At 40.9% G+C, this 18,155-nt stretch overlaps 1 protein-coding gene across 3 annotated transcripts in view; it reads left to right on the forward strand.

Annotated features, from left to right (window-relative positions):
- The first annotated feature begins 2,270 nt into the window (after positions 1-2,270).
- RNLS (renalase, FAD dependent amine oxidase) overlaps positions 2,271-18,155 on the forward strand; it is a 71,189-nt gene continuing 55,304 nt past the window's right edge. For 2 of the 3 annotated variants that reach the window (XM_061446490.1, XM_061446509.1), the window contains exons 1-4: positions 2,271-2,397; positions 2,488-2,593; positions 3,488-3,630; positions 3,922-4,083. In XM_061446490.1, coding sequence (XP_061302474.1) covers positions 2,286-2,397; positions 2,488-2,593; positions 3,488-3,630; positions 3,922-4,083 — 523 coding nt within the window. In that variant the 5' untranslated portion in view covers positions 2,271-2,285. The remainder of the gene's footprint in view (positions 2,398-2,487; positions 2,594-3,487; positions 3,631-3,921; positions 4,084-18,155) is intronic. The other variant, XM_061446498.1, reaches the window with a different exon arrangement.

Here is an 18,155-nt window from a genome sequence, read left to right on the forward strand (position 1 = left end):
GTTTTTTTCTTATGTATTGGTTTGGAAATTGGAGACTATATTTGATATTATGTGGCTGTTCCATTATGAAATATTGCAGGTGTAAACTCTTGCATTTCAGCATTCCTGGCAGATATGCAACTTGATAAAGACCTAAGGTTGTTTAGTTTAATCAGACTTTTTTAGATCCCACCTTCACTGTTCAAAGCACTGGCTATCAATGTGTTTTTTCTAGTGTTGTCACTTCTTTATAAATAAAGGTGATAGAGGTATGCATCTCTACTGGTATTGTCCATTTCATTTAAACATGGATATCTACCAGAACTTACACTTGAAAACTTAGAAAGCTATAGTCTGTGGTATATCTTTACTAATGTTTATAAATTCTTATGCAGATGTTTAAGATTGTTTCTGACCATTTTGGATTGAAATGCTTTATATGAATAGTGGTACAATAAATTGTTGTGTATTGGGGTTGGTTTTGCTATGCATATTTGTTGGGGGGTTTTAATTACTACAGTAACAGTGTCTTTGTGAAGAGCGCAGTATGTTGAAATAATCTTCAGTTCAGTTGTCGCAGCATATGAAACTAACTTATATGGAAGAAAGGATGTGCCTCAGCAGCTTAAATGAGCTCGTGTGATTTTTAGTTTGGTAGCATTACATGAGATGGTCTGTCACTTTTAAACTTGAAAGAAAATGAAATGCTAAGGGAAGTGCACCTTTCTGTGCTCATTCTGGTAACCTTAGGCATTGGCTAAGTTTCACTGCTAACATGTGCAAGTATAATTCTAGCAATTAGCTGAAATACAGCTCTCTTTCAGACCTTCATTTGAAAACTGAAGGTGTAGGTATATGTGAAGATATTTCTATTTCTGAAGGAAGTGAATTGGGTTTATAATAAAAATAAAATGTTTAATCCCTTGAGTCAGTTGGTATAGCTTAATAAAACCATACACTGAAGCAGACAGTATTTCATATGCACTTTCTAGATTTAGAGCTACACCATGAGCTCCTCTAGCCTAATGAATTGATGAGTTGGAGGATATTCCTGATTTTTTTCTGCCTTTATAACACATAGCATTCCGTGGATGTGTAAGTAACTGTGGTAGCCTTGTTGGGCTTCACTGTGAATGAAGGAGTAACACTGGGGAATAGTGTGGCGGAAGCAGTGAGGAGCAGAGCATGCTGTCTCCTTTTTGCACCATATTTCTCCCTGGGTTTGGAGACGGAGGGCATGGCTACAGTTCGTTGCTGATTCTAGCTGTTCTCAGATGTGCGTACCTGATCCTCGGGGCTGTGCCTAGAGCTGCAGGTGTAGCATCGTGATGCTGTTGGGAATGCTGCGGTGTGGATTGCCTTATCTCACCTTAGGGTTGGTATGGACCAAGGGTGGTGCTCGGTGCCATTCTGCGCCTTTAGCCCTGTGGCTGTCTTTCGGATGTGTGCGAGCGCGCATTATCGAGATGCAGAAGCTCTTTCGCTTCAGTAAGAGCCGCCCGCAGCAGAGGCTCCTATCGCGAGACCTGTGTGAGAGCGCATGCACAGTGCCACGCTCGCTGCTGTCGCGAGGTTCGGTATTGCAGCTCGGTCTCCGCCCATGTGAGGTGTGACGCCAGCACCTGCTCACTGCTGCCGCCTGGCGAAAGAAAACTGGTACTGCAGTAGGCTCCGCGCCTAACACGATGCTGCCGTGCCTGCGAGGTGATACCTCCCGGTGGTGAAACTCCGTTGTCGCACGATGTACGGGCTACCGGGGGCGTTCAGCGCGCTAAGCAAAGTAACCGCGCCGGTGCTGCCCCTGGGCAGGAGGTGCTCGCCGGTGCTGCCGCCTCGTGGCCGAAGTGCGGTACTGCAGCGTCGGTTCCGCATAGGAGCGCAGGTTGCCTGTGCTGCCGCGGCGTGACGGCCCTGGTTCCTAACAGGATTCTTCACCCTGCCGTCACTTTTCTGGCATTGACTGTTTTGCTCTTTATTCTGGTGATTGTAATGGTTGTTAGAGTCTGAATTATTATAAAACGATTTATTGACTTCCTCCTTTGAGTGTATATGTACGAGACGTTCCTACATCATTATGACCTTTGAGTGCCTATAGTCACGGGGTGGAGTATGTGGAATAATGGGGGAAATCACAGACCACCGCTTTCGCCCCCGTCCCCAAACCACGCTCTGTGCACGGTGTTTGCGGTTGCCCGTGTCCGCGCCGCCCATGGGCGGGGTACGTCCCCTGGTGGGGGCGTGGCGGTGCAGAGGTGACGGCCCCGGGCGGGCGGACCGGACCGGACCGGACCGGATCGAGCCAGGCCATGTCGCGGGTGCTGGTGGTGGGCGCGGGGCTGACGGGCGGTGCCTGCGCATCGCTGCTGCGGGGGGCGGGGCTGGGCCGCGTCGAGATCTGGGACAAGGCGAGGGGCGCAGGTCGGTCCGGCAGGCGGTGGGACACGGGGGGGGGGGGGGGGGGGGGCGAGCTCGGCGTGACGTAGCGGTTTCTGAGTGGCTGTCGCGCAGGGGGCCGCATGAGCACGAGCCGCGGTACGCGGGAAGCTGCGAGCACCGCCGACCTGGGCGCGCAGTACATCACCTTCGAGGCGGAGCGTTCCGAGCCGCGCCGCAGGTGAGACCCGACCCGACCCGGCCCGGCCTTGGGCTGCCTCCCACCGCACCCCGCCCCTCTCAAGTGCGAAGTGGGGTAGGGGAGGTGGGGGCTGGTACGCGGGGTCGGGCGGGTTCGGTGGCCGGGCGCCCTGCCCGCAGGTGTCGCGGCTCGGCTGTTTTCAGCCGGGGTGCAGATCTGCGTTGCGGGGAACGCAGGTGCTGATGGTCCCGCTGCTTAAAACCAGAGATCTTTGCTTTGAAGAGCAAAGAGTAGCCTGAGCGTTATGTTGGAAAGCTAGGTATGAAAGAAGCGTGATGTGTCTGCCCCAGAGAGCAGTGGTGGCTGTCTGCAGGGATAGGGAAAGGTTGCATTGGCGGGGCATGCTTGTGCTCGCTGGGTGTGTAGGCTTGTTTGCCTCAGGCTGGGGCAGGGGATGGTGATGTAACAGCGTTACACTGTAAAACGGCAAAATTTCTGCGGAAATCAGGGGAAAAGAGCTGTTTTTTAGGCACCTGCGTCCAGCTGCTGGACTATTCCTGCTTTCCATGGTAGCAGTGCAGTTTGTGCTGATATTCAGAGCTTTAAGTAACTGTCGTTTGTGCTCCTGCCTCGATTAGTCTTGACAACCTTCAGGTCGAAGTGCTAAGTGTTTCTGTTACAGGCGGTAGGTAGCCTTGGTCTTGTGTAAAAGCTCAGCCACTAATAAAACAGCATGCTAGTTTGTTGTTTTATAGCTATGGTTCTTATTCTTGCATAGCCTCGCTTGAAATGCAGGTTGCATGGGATCGTTAAAAATTGTTCTCTAAATCTGAAAGTTAGGTAGTCCTTAACTTTAATTGTGAAAAATAATGGCAGCTGCTATGGCTTTACATGCAGCATATCTTCATCTTTGTGTTGTTTGCTTCATTTAAGCTTCTACGAGGAACTTCTGTCTCACGGCATCTTGCAGCAGCTGACTGCACCCATTGAAGGAATGGTAGTGAAAAAAGGCTCATGTAATTACGTGGCACCCCAGGGGATCTCCTCAGTTGTCAAGTATTATTTAAAGCAGTCAGGTAACTTTTTAGATGCCATTGTATGAAATGAAAGGTTTTAATGACTGTGGTTTTAATGGTATTCTTGAACATTCTCATTTGAGATTTAAATACAAAAAACAGTTCAAGTTCCTTTTTTGTTTATATATGTCTTGAAGTTGCTGATACGGACAAACATGTCTGGGAGCTCTGTAAATTTCTAAGGCCTGCAAGCTCTTCACTGACTTTGGCTGCACTGCTGGCATATAAGCATCTCTATACGAATTCTCTGGAATTCCCTGTTACATGTATTTAACTTATTCTTTCTCCAAGCAGGTGCAGATGTCTTCTATGAGCAGCATGTAACTCACATATCTCTCCGAGATGGGAAATGGGAAGTCTCCAGGAAAATGGGACCACCAGAACTATTTGATATAGTTATTCTCACAATGCCTGTTCCACAAATTCTTCACCTGCAAGGTGACATTGTAAACAGTAAGTTAATACCTCAGAATCGCAGGTATCTAACCTAAAATGGCAACTGAGCATCTTGTATAGCAAAGAAGCACTCATCAGTCTGTTAATAGGGTGAATCTGAAAATGATAGGAGGTGGATAATTTCAAGGTTGTATACCTGGTATGTGAGCTTGATAGCAAAAATGCCTAAATAGATGGGTCAGTTTTCAACCCAGTTTTTAATTTTTTTTACTTCTAAACCAGGACTTGTTTTTCTGTAACTTGAAAATATTTAGTGAATTGGACGAGGGCCTCAGCTGGCCCCCATGTGTTAATTTCCTTGTCACTATCCTTTTGTTGACATGTTATGCTGATTTTCAGTGCTCCCTTTGGTATGCCTGCAGTAGTGGTGACCCAGAAGAGTAGGACTTGAATAACAGCTGTGCTGTAGGGAAAATTGTGAGGGCAGTAGTGAGTGAGCCTAAAAGCATATGAAATTCAGGGAAGTAAAAAGTTTGGTTTGGAGCTCTTGGTCTCTAGTTTATAGGATGAAAGCCTCTCAGACCCTCTGGCTTGTTTGCTGTTTCTGACTGTCCCATGAGGGTTGTATTCCTCAGATGTGAGTAAATTTCAGTTATCCTTTGGTGATTTATTGGGGTGTATATATAACAGTGCCTGATGTCTGATTGCGGTAATGGAGAGAAGCATTTTCATTACAGCCTTGTATTTTAAGCTTTGTGCCTAGATAGGTGAATATCCTGTAAAAACAGAACTTCTCTGCTATTCATTGTTTTCTAAGATCTCCCATTTTCCTTGTCCCTTTACCATGGAAAGTAAGAACATCACCACTGAATTTTCTTGGTTGGCAAGCATGCTCTTTCACTTCATACTCTGAATCATGTGAGTGGGGTAAATGTATAGATACCCTTTCCATAATTACACATTTTCCTTTTGATAGCCATGTGTGTTCTGTTCTGCTACATGAAGATACAGTAAATTAATTTTGAAAACACTGGTCACTAACTGAAGCATGGTTTTGCCGGCGTTGGAAAGTAGGAGGAGAGTGGTGTATAACAACTACAGTGGGTTGGGCCATTCCCCTGTTTGCAAGAGACATCAGCTCAGAGCAAATGGGAAACCTCAACAGCCCAAACTGTACAAGCATGTGGAGTCAGGTGTAATGAGGTGACTGATTGCTCACTGGTGTCATTACTGGAGTAAATGACTGAAGGAGTGGCTCTGTCCCATCCTGTCCTTTCTAGCAGTGGTCGATAGTGAATATCCTGGGAACAGAAGAAAATGAGAGGTAGTGTAGTACTGTTTTCTCAAAGTCTTCCTGAGGTTCCTGTAGTCTGCATCTCGAGGCCTTCTTCAGTCAGTTGACACCTTTGCAGATTATTTTATTTGGGCTGATTAAGTCCTTTCATGTTCAAGAAGTGGGCAGGTTCACTTCAGAAGATGTAATTAAGGTTAACAGTTCATTTCACTTGCTTGTGGAGTGGTAGAACTAGCAGATGCTTTCCATGACATACTTTTCTTAATCTACTGTATAATTTCAGGGTTAACTTTTATCTGAGGGAACTGAGCAAGTTTTGTGTTTTCCTCCTCTCCTCCCATTTTCTCTCCCTCTTTCTGCCTGTACCATGTGTGAGACTGGCTTCCCGATTCCCAGCCAATTGTTAATTCTTTATCTTGGGCAACAGGGCTGACTCCCTAGTCATCCTAAAGGATTCCTTAGCATTGGAGCTATTGACTTCTTTACTACTGTTCCTTTGAGGGAAAAAGCAGTGGGACAGTAGGTGAGGAGAACATGAGGAAAATGTTTCAGAACTTGAATAGGGTGTAGATGTCTGGTGCTTTCTGACTTTCAGAGGGTCAGGGTACATCACTGTGTCTCTAAATCTCAACCTTGTATTGATTGCATGTTGAAGAGCTGAATTTTGCTGACAGAGAAGGGTGCTTTCCTGGATCCACCTCTTTCAGGATTTAAGATGCAATTTCACATTGAGCTTAAGGTAATTAGCTGTGGACAGCTACTGAAAGGAATAGTTGTCGGCTCCCCACCACAATGACACTGTCCTTTTGCCTGTTCTGCCAGCAGTACTGTGTGGGTACCATGCTGGGAGTCAGATGTGCACCCTGTTTTGACGCAAAACTGACTCTGGTGCAGATGAAATTTTAGTTTTCCCTTGGCTATGCAAGTTGATCTGACTCGCCAGCTGACTCCCTGGTTGGTAGTATTAGCCTGCATATATGCTGAAGCTGCTTCCTTACTTTTAAAGCAATTTAGTCATCTGTATGCTTTGGTCTTCCAAATCCAGAGGCAAAAATAACGTTTCTAATGAAAAACATATTTGTGCATTCCTTGTATGCAAACTAGCAATTCCAGCCGCTCCTGGAAGGAGAGGTTCCTGCTCCTTGTTGAAGGCTTCCCCCTTGCTGTCACTCAGAGTGAGAGGAATCATTTTGGTGCTGTGCTCATGCTGCAGCTAAAATGAGGGATGTGCAGAGTTGGAGGAAGGGGAGGGCTTTCTCTATCTAGCAACAGCAGCCTGTGTGGCTAGCTCAGAGGTCACGTGTAACTAGCCTGAGGCTGTAGGTGAAGGGCTTAAAGTGAAGGAGGGGCAGGATTTAGGAGCACAGCTACCTTAATTGCTGATCTTGCAGGCCTTTATTATATAGAAGGCAGATGCTGAAGCTAAATGAGGTGTGACTTGGTGCCTTGTGGTAGTATTAATCTTGGTCACTGCTGTGGTTTGTGACAAGCAGTGTCAATGGAACAGGCTTTGTCTGTTTCCCTAGCAGTCTGTTTTTGACTGTGACATCTTTACTGCATACCCTCCTTTACTTCAGTGTATCATCCTTACTTTGACAGCTTCTTAATTAGAGGCAGCTAGTTTAAAGACATTCCATATCTGCCACAATTTTCCTCTGCTTTCTCTATCCAAGATTGTTCTCGGAGATGCATTTTCAGGTCAGTTTTGCTGCACACTAGAGATTGAACTGTAAACTGTGGACCTGTGCCAGGTTCTGTTTTAGCCACTTGGGTATAATTGGATCTCTCAGTTCAAAGCCAAATGAAGTTTTAAATGGATTATGATGAGGGATTGTTAGCATTAATGTATAGATAAAGGCTGTAAAATAAGGGAAGGTGCAAAGGAACAGCTGTGTGGAGTAGGTGATGCTTTGATCCATTGGCATTAGCTTCTGGTATTTTCACGTGAAAGAACCTGAGCTGGAGAGTTCAAATGACTAACCAGAAGTGGTAGTTCACCTCTTGCAGGAATTCACCATTTTCCTATTTGAGCCTTAAGATTAACTCTGTCATACTGGTACCGGTCCTTTGCTTGAGAATATTTAAATAGTTGAGTGTTTCTATGCAGTGGTCCCATAGATAATTGCCATAAACCCGCAGTATGTTTCTTCCACAGCAAACCAGTTTGGACACCTGTGACTAAGTTTTCAGAGATGTCTCCTGAAATTTAGGCTCCTGTATTTGTAGTTAGATGCTTCAAGAAAAGCATTAAAGCAATTGAGTTTTCTTAATGTAGCTGCCTTTGGGTACGGTGGCTGATTTGCTCTTCCATTTGCAAATGCTAACTTGTATCTTCAGTGTCTTTAGGACATCTTATTATTATTGCCAGTCTTTTTAGATTTATTTATCTTTATTCTTCTTCATTTTCAACCTGTATTAATTTCTTCTATAGCTATTGTGCTCAAATAAACTCATCAGTTGCTGGAAGTCCTAAGCTTTGAAATAACTTAAACTAGTAAAGTTGTTGAACTGGTAGTCTGTGAAACAGGCATTCTTAGGGTTCTTTGACACTGGTATCTGGTGAAATTACCCTTCACTGGTTTGATTTGGTTGTTTTTCATTCAGAAATCATGTTTGCCCTGTGCTTACTTGAAGTTACAGCGGAATTACCAAACAAAATTAATAAAAAAAAATAGTCTTTTTGAAATGTATTAATTTTCCACCACTTTCATTTCTTTAGGTGACATGCTGCATGTGAAGAGTTAGTAAATTTTAAAGTTTTTAAAATAGCAGAGTATTGGTATAGGATAGGGGCAGAAGGGTGAGGGTTACCTCCTTGCAACATGTTTGGAACAGCAATAGGTGGCAGCAGTCAAATGATGTTTAGGACATCTAGCTTGAATAAATAAATTAAATTTAGTGTACTTGTTTGTATTTGGTAGTAAGTATTGTGATTGCACAGAAGGTTAAAGGAAAATGTTTGAGTTTTGTCATGCAAATTTGATTTTGGGAAAGGAGCAGGTTTGCTTCAAAGTAGGATCTTTGCAAATGGAAGGACTAGATTTTGCTAATGTTCATCATCTAGTAGTATTTCAGGCATACTGGACTGTTGGTTGCTGATGTTACGAAAATCCTAGATTTATATACCAGATTCCATACGATCATTAAGCAGTATATTTTCTGTGCATTTTGAAATCTGATTGACAAACTATTTGTTCTCTTTCTAGTATGACATTTGGCAACATGGCTAATAAAGATTGCAGCAATTTACAGTAGTTTTTATCTGTGTTCAGAATGTTTTCATTAAGTTGTTTTACTTAGAATTTAAAATAACAGTTCTGCATGTTTAATCTGCTAATGAAACAGAATGGCTTGGCTTCTGTTTCAAGCCTGACCTATTTTTTTTTTCCATCTCTGTGAATGTCCCACATGTTTTAAATAATACAAGCTGACAAGAAGATAGGAGCAAAGCAGGCCTGTATTTGCATAGGGGGGCTTTATAATATGAATTAGGAAAGTACAACTGATAATTTTTCATGAGTCCAATGTGGTTGCTGAGTGTGTGTTTGGTTTTGGATAGCATGATGACAAATTCTGAATTTTGTAGTTCCATTTCCAATCTTAACAGGGCTTATCCAGGCTTTGAGTTTGCTCTCATTACATAGCATATCTGAAACATCTAGTGTGAGCATGTACACTGATTTGTTAGTTACTTATCAGACCTTAGGAGCTGAGGTCACACAGTGCAAATATTTGTCATTTCTGGAAACAGAAGTTATTAGCTTTGCATTAGACTAGCTGTTGATATTAATGTGGTCTTTAAAAACCTGTCACTCATTTGACATGGAAGCATCCTGGTACTGACTGAGGTTGTGATGTTGGAAGGCTCTGTGTTGGTAAATTTGGGCAATACACTCTGGATTATCAGCGCTGCAGCAGAAACCTAGGTTGTCTTTTGTAGTAGTGAAACCCTCTGTCCTTGCCCTTGGGAGAGCTGTTACAGTTATGATGAGCTGTTCTCTGTTTTGCTTCTAGCTGTGAATTTCACCTGTGATTCAGTGAATGGCATCCTGTCCCTACCTCGCACTGCTGGTGTCTGCTCCACCTCTAACCTTCCACTGTGGTGTTTTGTACCCTCCTGCGAGTTGACTCGATGCACGGATCAACAAGGATCTCTCCCTCTCTCTCTCTCTGGGGGTGCTTTTGCTCAGTCAAGGAGTTGGATTAGCTTGTGGAATGATCTTGCAGGCATGAGAATGCAGGCAGAAATGAGAGCGTGGAACTACACATGTGGGAGCAGGAGGGTCTAAGGACGAACAGCAGCATACACTTGTCTGTTCAGCTGCACTGAAACCACTATGTCAGTCTTTAAAGCAGCTGCAGTTGTTACGTGTTCTCAGCCTTCTGCAGCTAAGGTATAGCCTTCCTTCTAAGGAAGTATTTTTCTAAATGCTTACTGGAGCTGAAACTGTAGAGAAAAGGTGAAGTAGGCATGTGTATTCATGAAAGTATGTTTGACTTACCCCATTTCTAGGTGTTTCTTTTTATCTGGAGTGCTTATAATAGACTCGTTCTGCAGTTGTTAGTTGAACACATTGAAAGCCTGTCAAAAATCAGGCTACCACACTGATTCCAGTGACTCTCTTTGTCTGAGAAGTGCGAGGATTAAATCTGGTGTGTGTGAGCATAAGAAGTTTGAAAAGGAGAATGAAATAGAACATTTATTATAAAAAGAGCTACTTTGCATTTTATTGTCAGTCAACACTTCTTGCCTTTGGTGGAAAGCTGAAACTTTGATTTGGCAGATCTCAGAGTAAAACAGGAGATAAAAAGCAAGATACATTGCTGGAAGACTAAAGTATTCTGCCTTGTCTTAAGATTTGGAGGGAGTGTGGCGAGTGCTTCCCACTCCAGGGAGAACTTACATTAGATTCTTTGGCCAGACCAGGATGACCTTAAAAAGAAACCTTGTAGAGGGGGGGGTCTCTCTCTATCACAGCCACTATTTTTTATTTCTTTTTTTCCCTTTTTTGTGCCTAGTGATGTTGCAGAAACATTTCTTCCAGCAGTCCCTATTACTTGCTCTACCCTATCTCCAGCAAGTGGGACAACAATAATGCAGCTCCCCCTGTCCTCCCCAAAATGTGAGGGAATTATTTTTAGCAGTCGCGTGATCATCGGTTCACCATGTGGCCCACAGACGTAATGGCACATTATACATTATTATGCATTTTTCAGCAAGGATAGGAGAGTAGCACAGGGGCTGTGCGAGTGAGCAAAGAAATGCTCATGAATTTGTGGTTTGAATTCTAAACTTACGTTTCCTGTGTAGTCCCAGGAGAGATTCAGAGCACCTGCACATTAAACTGGCAGAAGATTGTGCTGATTTAGTTAAACCATGTTTTAAGAAACATTAACTTCTGACATGTAAGGCAGTGCTGCTTTTCCGTGTTAACACGTTTAATTCAGCCTAATTTGGCTACCTGTAATTACCGTAACCTACACGTGCTTTTCTTCCTGTCCCTAGTGCCTGTGCTGGTTGGCAGAGTGCTTCAATACCAGGGGACTTGATCACAGAACTTTAATGCTTATATTGTCTCATTACATTATTCCAGTAGTGTATCTCAAAATAGAGAATGGGACCACGGGAATATTGGATCAGCTAGACATGAGCCCATGTGTGTATGCACATGTTACGTTCCTTTTCTAAATAATAAAGGTGATGGTATTTGAACACAGGACATACTTGGAACAGAACAAATAAATGTTCTAAAATTTGTTTATCTCAACAATAAGCACAGATACCTCTCAGTTTTTCCCAACAGCACAGTCTTTGGTACTGTCCAAGGATTGTATTTAGATGGAGAAATCTTTCCAAAGCTGCTTTTTGCCATGAGTCTAGAGGTGGGCGGTGGTGGTGGTGGTGTAAGTTCCCTGCCAAAAAATGTGACCAAACTGAGCAATTTTGAAACTTCTTTATTTGTGTCTCATGGGAAGAGCATTTAATGAGCTGATAGTTTCTGTGTTCTAAGAAGCTTGGATGTGCTACTAAAAACTTACTCTTCATGAAGTCTTCAGTCATTTGTTTCAGACTTGAATTTTTAGATCCAGAATCTAAACTAGTTTTGATGGTTGATCTTGGGGAAACAATAATAATGTACATTTTGCCTCTCCCTTTGAGTAAAATTCTTTTTTTGTTTTAACTTCTGCCCTTGTGTTTTGATATGTTTTGGGTTTGTTTTTTGTTTTGGGGGCAGGGAGAGAAGATGGGGAAAATGCATTTAGAAAAGCTCTTTGTCCTTTTCTGTTACCACACCTGCTCAGCATACTTGGGAAAGAAACGTGTGAAGGTGACCATGGGTTGACTTTGACTTTATAGCCTTTGTTTTGATGTGAAATATGCAGCTATTGTTTTCATAGAGTTGAAAACCTTTAAGAAATCTGGTGCGGGTTTGCACACAGCTTTAACATTTCATTGCTTGCTTTGGGATTTATTTTTTTTTTTATTAGTGCCGCAGTCAAATAGGCAGATACAAGTCTTCACTGGAATGCATTTTTTTATGCTATATTCTCATAGCTTAGGCGGTGCCTCTAGACTTGATGCGGTTTTGTGGATTTTTAGTTTTTTTTAATTGTTGCTGGCCACTGACATCACTGTAGTTGAGACTGTGCTTTATAAAGATTATCTTTACGTCCCATGGATACATATGCAAACTTGTAAGTTATTTTTGCAGTCCACAACTGGATTAAAGCAGGAAGAAGAAATTAATATTAATTTTAAACTTAATGAGATTTTGGCTCCATTTAGTCAAACATAAAATATGCATTGATTTTGCAGTCAGCTTTTCATACTTGGCATCATAACTTCCAAAAATATATGGTATGCTCTTGTATCAAAAAAACCCTCGGCAATAATTTAGCCTCGGGCACTTTCTGTAGAAACTAAGATCTGTTTCTTTTCATGTGCCCCCAGGTGAGATGATGTAGATAGTAAACATTTTTACTTTGCAAAAGCCTTGCAGTGCACATTGTCAGCCTTAAAGGTGTCAGGTGTGTCAGCTCACTGATGTAGCTGAAAACTAGCACTAGGAGAAAAATTCCACAGCTAAAAAGAGTTTGTGTTTGTATGAGCAGGTCAGTCAGGTTTAGTCTGTGGCTGTGGGGGCCTCTAAAGCTGAGCAAACCCGAGAGATGTGAACACCCTTCTATTTAGCAATTTGCAGTTGCATCAGTTGAAGCTGACTGTGAAATGTAGGATACAGGCATGTTTCCTTTGTCCCCTCTCTTTTTGGCTGCTCTTTGTTCCTTACCAGTTTAAAATCTGGGTCAGATCCTTAATCCTCTTCCCTGCATGGCCAGCAAGCAGCTGTGTCAACCGAACTGAAATTAGGCTGGGGGTGTAGTAGCAGAAAAGACCAGACAGCACTGGCAGTGGCTTATGTTGTCAGAGAAGCTGAGAACAGTGGCCCTTTCATAATTTCCATCTGGGATATTATCATAGGCTGTTAGTATTTTAGCTGTGTGGTGTTTTGGAGTTACCTGCATTGCCTTAGAATCGCATTTGCTGCGGTTGTGTTTACTGTGGTTGCCTTGCTCTTTCTTATGATTTGAGTTCCCTGCTAGGTTAACTGTTGTTTCCAGTATCTTGTAACATGAGTTATCTTTAAAAAGTTGGTTCATGTTGGTGGTATGTTTGACAGAATGAGCCTTGTTCCAAGACTCGTAATCATAAGAGCCGCTCTGCTGTTCTGACCCACATGGCTTTCCTGAAAGCTAGCAGATGACCAGGGGTGTTCACTTGTGCCTAAATTAGATGACCAAGAGTGGATGTTAAAGTCTCTGTGAATGAGCATGCTGTGTCAAATGGTGTGCCTTAAGGTCTTGTGTTTGTCATATACCTTAACAATCTGTTTGAAAACCATAAATATTGTCTGAGCTTTATAATAAACATCACATGTGAGACTTCCCAAAGATCTTTGGGTCTTAAGTGAATTTATCTGAATTTCTGTTTTCTTTAGCAGGTGTTTTACTATCTGCCATAAGTGCTTCATCTTGTGATTTTTTTGAGGGGTTGAATGTTTTTCACATGGGGTTTGCAGAATGTCTCTAACTATGGCTTAATTTTTATTATTGTTGGGTTTTGTGGTGTTATTTGTGTGTGTGTGTGTTGTGCTTTTTTGTTGTTTTTTTTTTTTTGTTTTTAAATTCATATAGCTTGTAATGCCTGGACTGAATAATGAAAATATAGCAGTTGAATAGTAAACTTCAAAAATATCCTGTTTGCCCCAAGGATGTGTTAAGCTTTACTTTTGTACCTTATTTTATTGAACTGAAGTTTTAATCTTTGAAATGCTGAGTTATCTCACTCCAGATGAGAAGTCTTCACATATGTAAAACTTGAGAGAAAGAAGATTTAAAACACTAGTTAGTAGCTTACTAGCAGCTGTCTGGTGAGTCATTGTAAGTGTTTGGATTTCACTGATCAGGATTTGCTGTTAGGGTGATTAGGGAGGGCTTGAATGTTGGTTATGTTTCAGGAAGCATCACGTGTGTAAGTGGATTTCCCATTCTACTGCTAACAGAGTAAGCAGGCAGTCTCGCAGTCCCAGAGATTATTTAATTTAGGAAATGGAATGGGCTAGGTAAGAAACAAAGATGTGATTCGTTGACTTCATTAACTTAGTTGATAAAGCACCCTATATTACAGCAATGGTCTCAATTGCTACAAATTATTAAAGATGTAAAGAACTCACCGCCTTATTTAAATGGATCAAAGCTGTCCTTTCACTTTATTTATTTAAAAGAATAAGGGACATGCCAATAGTAGCCTCCAAGTTTATTTCCAAAAGTAATGCTTTAAAAATACAACTGGACTGATATGTGGGTGATTGGTGCTCCTCTGTGAAGACCAGGTAAAGAGGATAAGTATATACCCCTACATAAAGGATTACTTGACCTCTGTTCATTGGGATTTATTCTTGAAGTGAAACAGGGTAGCTGCTTGTGGAAATTTTAGCAAAGTAAATTTTATTAATTTAACTATATGCAGTTAGCAAGTGGTTCAAGCATCTTGCAGACAGTAAGTGACTGCAGAACAAAAAAGTGTTATATGACTTGGTAAAGCATAAAAGAAATAGATTTGCTGGCTGTTTGCATATCCTTTTCTCACCAGCACAGTAGAAAGTGTATTTTGGAACATTGGTCAAACCCCATTTCATCTATTCTCATTAAGGCATGCTTGTTGCAAACAAGTTTGAAACCAACATTGGCATTTTATAATGTGTTATGCTTAAAGGCAAATTAGAAACAGGAAAAAAATAACTTTGAAACTTGTTTTCGAAATAGCTGAACTACTTTTAGAATTTAGAATGCCCAGCTCAATTGGAAAGGTTGGTTGTTTCTGTAAGATAGAATCATCTGAGTAAAAACTTAATATTCTACTCTGAAGGAAATGCTATGTAGTTCTTACTCAAACAGTGAAAGTTGCCTTAAATTTGGGTTTTGAATATTTTTAGTTTATCTGCAAAGGATCACTGGAAGAGTTAAGTACTGACTGAATTGAGATTCCTAGGGTTTTAGTGTCTTTTCCCATACTTACATTTCAGCTTATGTAAATTTACCAAGTAAATCCTTGCTTAAACTTCAGAAATACAATTTTCTGGTAACTTTTAGTACTCTGTATATCAATATTCCCTTGCATTTACAGAGGGCTGTCTCTTTGGGATATGGTATGGAAACTTAAACTTTTTAAAGTATCTCATATTTGAAAGTGTAATTTCTCCTGGGTATAAGAATTAACATTTCTAAATCTATGTATTGTTAGCACTATATAGGCACTTTATATAGCACTTCCCAAAAATATTTATGTGGCATCGCATAACAGATACCTTTAGATGTCAGTGTAAGTCTGTTTGCATCATGCTTGTGTTACAGTACCCAGGCGTGGTTAGCATCTGTAAGATTGGGAAAAGGTAGACTAATAAATTATGTATTTATGGCGCTGTCAAAATGCTTCCAGGAAGGCATTTTAGTCTTAGTGTACTGCTTAAAACACTGTGAAAGGTCATATTCTGGCAAGCAAAGGACATAGCACTTTTTAAACTTCAATCTCTCACAGTTTTTGTCCCTTCATTCTTTAGAAGTATGTGTGTTTTTTCTAGCTCTTTCCTCTCTGATGGTAACTTGCAATGCCATGTTTTCTGCTTTGGATGCAGTGGAAAAAGTAGAAGCACCATCAAATATTTGGAAAATGGCTGTAACACATCTGGGGTTTTTGATATTTTTTTTTTTTGGTTGTTTGGGTTTTTTTTCTTTCTTTTTTTTTTTTTTTTAAACACATAGGAGGTGGTAAAATGATATCGTAATCCCATGGGAAAGAAGTCTGGTAGTTCCTTATGAACAGCTTCAGTCTGAGGTTTGTTAAAGTAGCCTAGGGTTTTGGAACCCCTCTAAGCAGGAATTTCGGGTGGCTTGCTGGCCTGAGCAGTGTTTTGTATTGATACCAGTTTTAGGGCCTTTGGCTTTGTATGTTTTAAGCCCCCAAAAATATGCTGGTAATAAAACTGCTGCTGATATGCATGTGCTTATAGGCAATGAGATGCATATTTTGTTTCTTTCAAATCAGTGTTTGTTCTTTTCTGTCATTTGCCTTTATCCATAAATGTTACCTCCCTATTTAAATTTTTATTTGGTGTCACCCCAGCAGTACTTGTGTTTTGCTGTAAAGTCAAATGTAAGGATGCACTTTGTGGGGTTTAAGGTTCAATTTTCAGTGAGTACCTGCATATTTTTTTTTTTTTAAATGGGATTTGGAGGGAGATAAGTCTGGCCAGCAGTCTTTGTCCGATTTAGATGTTAGAATCGATAGTCACCATTAATAGTTGAAAAAGGTATGAACAATTTTCCAATCAATGGTTTGTTGTGGCAGGAGGATGGGAGAATTTGATTTTCCAATACAGCATTTGGTATGATGTAGTAATGGCAGGGGTTTTATTTTATTTTAATTATTTTTAATTCCATCTGGGTTTGTGTGGATTTTTTTTTTTAAGCCCCTTGTTGGTTGCAGCTGAACTGTCAGTAACTTTCACAGAGCCAATTTCTTTTTTCCACTGTTACATTTTGAGCATTAATACTTTATAGCAGTAATAACCTTACAAGTAAAAGAAGAGACTGGATAACCAGGTTTTTAAGTTGTATGCTTGGTAGTATGTCTAAATCCTTTGAAAAGTCTGAGATGAGACACAGGATGTAAAATAAAACAATGTGTGATAAAACAAAAGAAATAAAATGGGTAAGGCATCCAGAACGTGTGATATGGTTGAAGCCACATGAAACAATGTACTGATTGTGGGTGAAGTGTTAAAATGTACACAGCTTTATTTTTTTTTCCATTTCTTGCTCTTTTCTATTAGTGATTATATTTTAGATATATTTGTCTACAAGTCATAGAATCATAGAATTGTTAGGGTTGGAAAGGACCTTAAGATCATCTTTGCTTAAGAAACAAAAAAACCACTTATTAATGGAACAGTATTCATAAGTCCATGTTCTGACAACACTTGTTAACTCTGTAGTGTGAATGTGGTTTGTATGCCAGTGCTGTTTGCAGCTTTGAGGAAAGCTTAACTTTATCAGTATCTCAACCTGTGCAAGTGGAGGTTAATGCTCACCACACAGATGAACACAGAGATAGGAAGGTTCAATTAAGACTCAGTTTTGAGACAGGGAAGCCTGTCTGGTGCTTTTCCACTCTCTAGCTCTGCAGACAAACTCAGTTATAGATGGTAATGAACACAGAGATGCAGCATAATGTTTAGTAAAATATACAGTGTTTTCTAAATTTATTTGTATTAATCTTTGCCCTGTATAATGCTGTGACTGTTTGTTGTCAGACTCGAGGTGTTTTCCGCTACCTCTCTCACATATTTGAATAATCTGATGTTTTAGGCTTGCCTGTTTGTGTTTCCAGTATTAATTTTTCCATCGCTAGACTGCAGCATTTATGAAGTGTTGCTTTTATTGTTGCCCCTTTTATTAAGGGCAACCTTAATAGTAGATGAGATACAAAAGGGTAGAAGGAAACTCAACATGGTGGTAACACATAGATTTGTATGTCTGCATATTATGTAATATTAGCCAAAGAAAGAAAACTGCTGACAGGAGAGATAATTGCGTAACTCAAGAATTGAAAATTAAATAGATTGAAAGGAATTATGTGACTTCCCCTTTTGGCATGTTTTGGGTCACTAAAAGAACTCATGTTGCAAGAGAGAAATGAGCTAGTTTATCTTCGTTGACCATGTTCTGTGTTTGCCTTCCTGTGTCACGAGAGCATGTATTTAAAAAAGGAAGGAAAAAGAAGAACATGGTTTCAGTAAAAGAAATCATTACCATGGCATGTCAGAGGCATATTTTGCAAAGTGCTACAATGAATTAACAAAATGGTTTGTTGGGTTCCATAGTTTTTCTGCAGAGTGCTACACAGGGCATCATTAAAGTTTGTGTCTGGTAGGTCGAACTACAAAACTTTCGAACCAGTTCTGGATTAAATCAGTTATTAATTCACTTATTTTAGCAAGCACAGTGGATTGATGCTTTTCTCTCCGCATCATCAGGTACGTGCTCTGAAAATCTTTGAAGTACTAGATATTGAAACATCAGGCATCTATCACAGGTACCAGTTAACACCATTTCATAATTGTTTCAAGTGAGAAAATAAGAGGAAACCAAATCATATCATTCTTGTTAAAATTGTGTGACGTACTCACCCTGCAGAACAACTAGAGAAATTATTCTGTTGTCAGTTTCTCTGCAAAGCTTAGCATATGTGTGTTTGCAGGTCCTCACTCTTGCGTTG

Source organism: Pezoporus flaviventris, unplaced genomic scaffold (genome assembly GCF_033815535.1).
Source record: "Pezoporus flaviventris isolate CSIRO_AGI_PZ_B2104156 unplaced genomic scaffold, CSIRO_AGI_Pfla_v1 ptg000001l, whole genome shotgun sequence".
Lineage (NCBI taxonomy): Eukaryota > Metazoa > Chordata > Aves > Psittaciformes > Psittacidae > Pezoporus > Pezoporus flaviventris.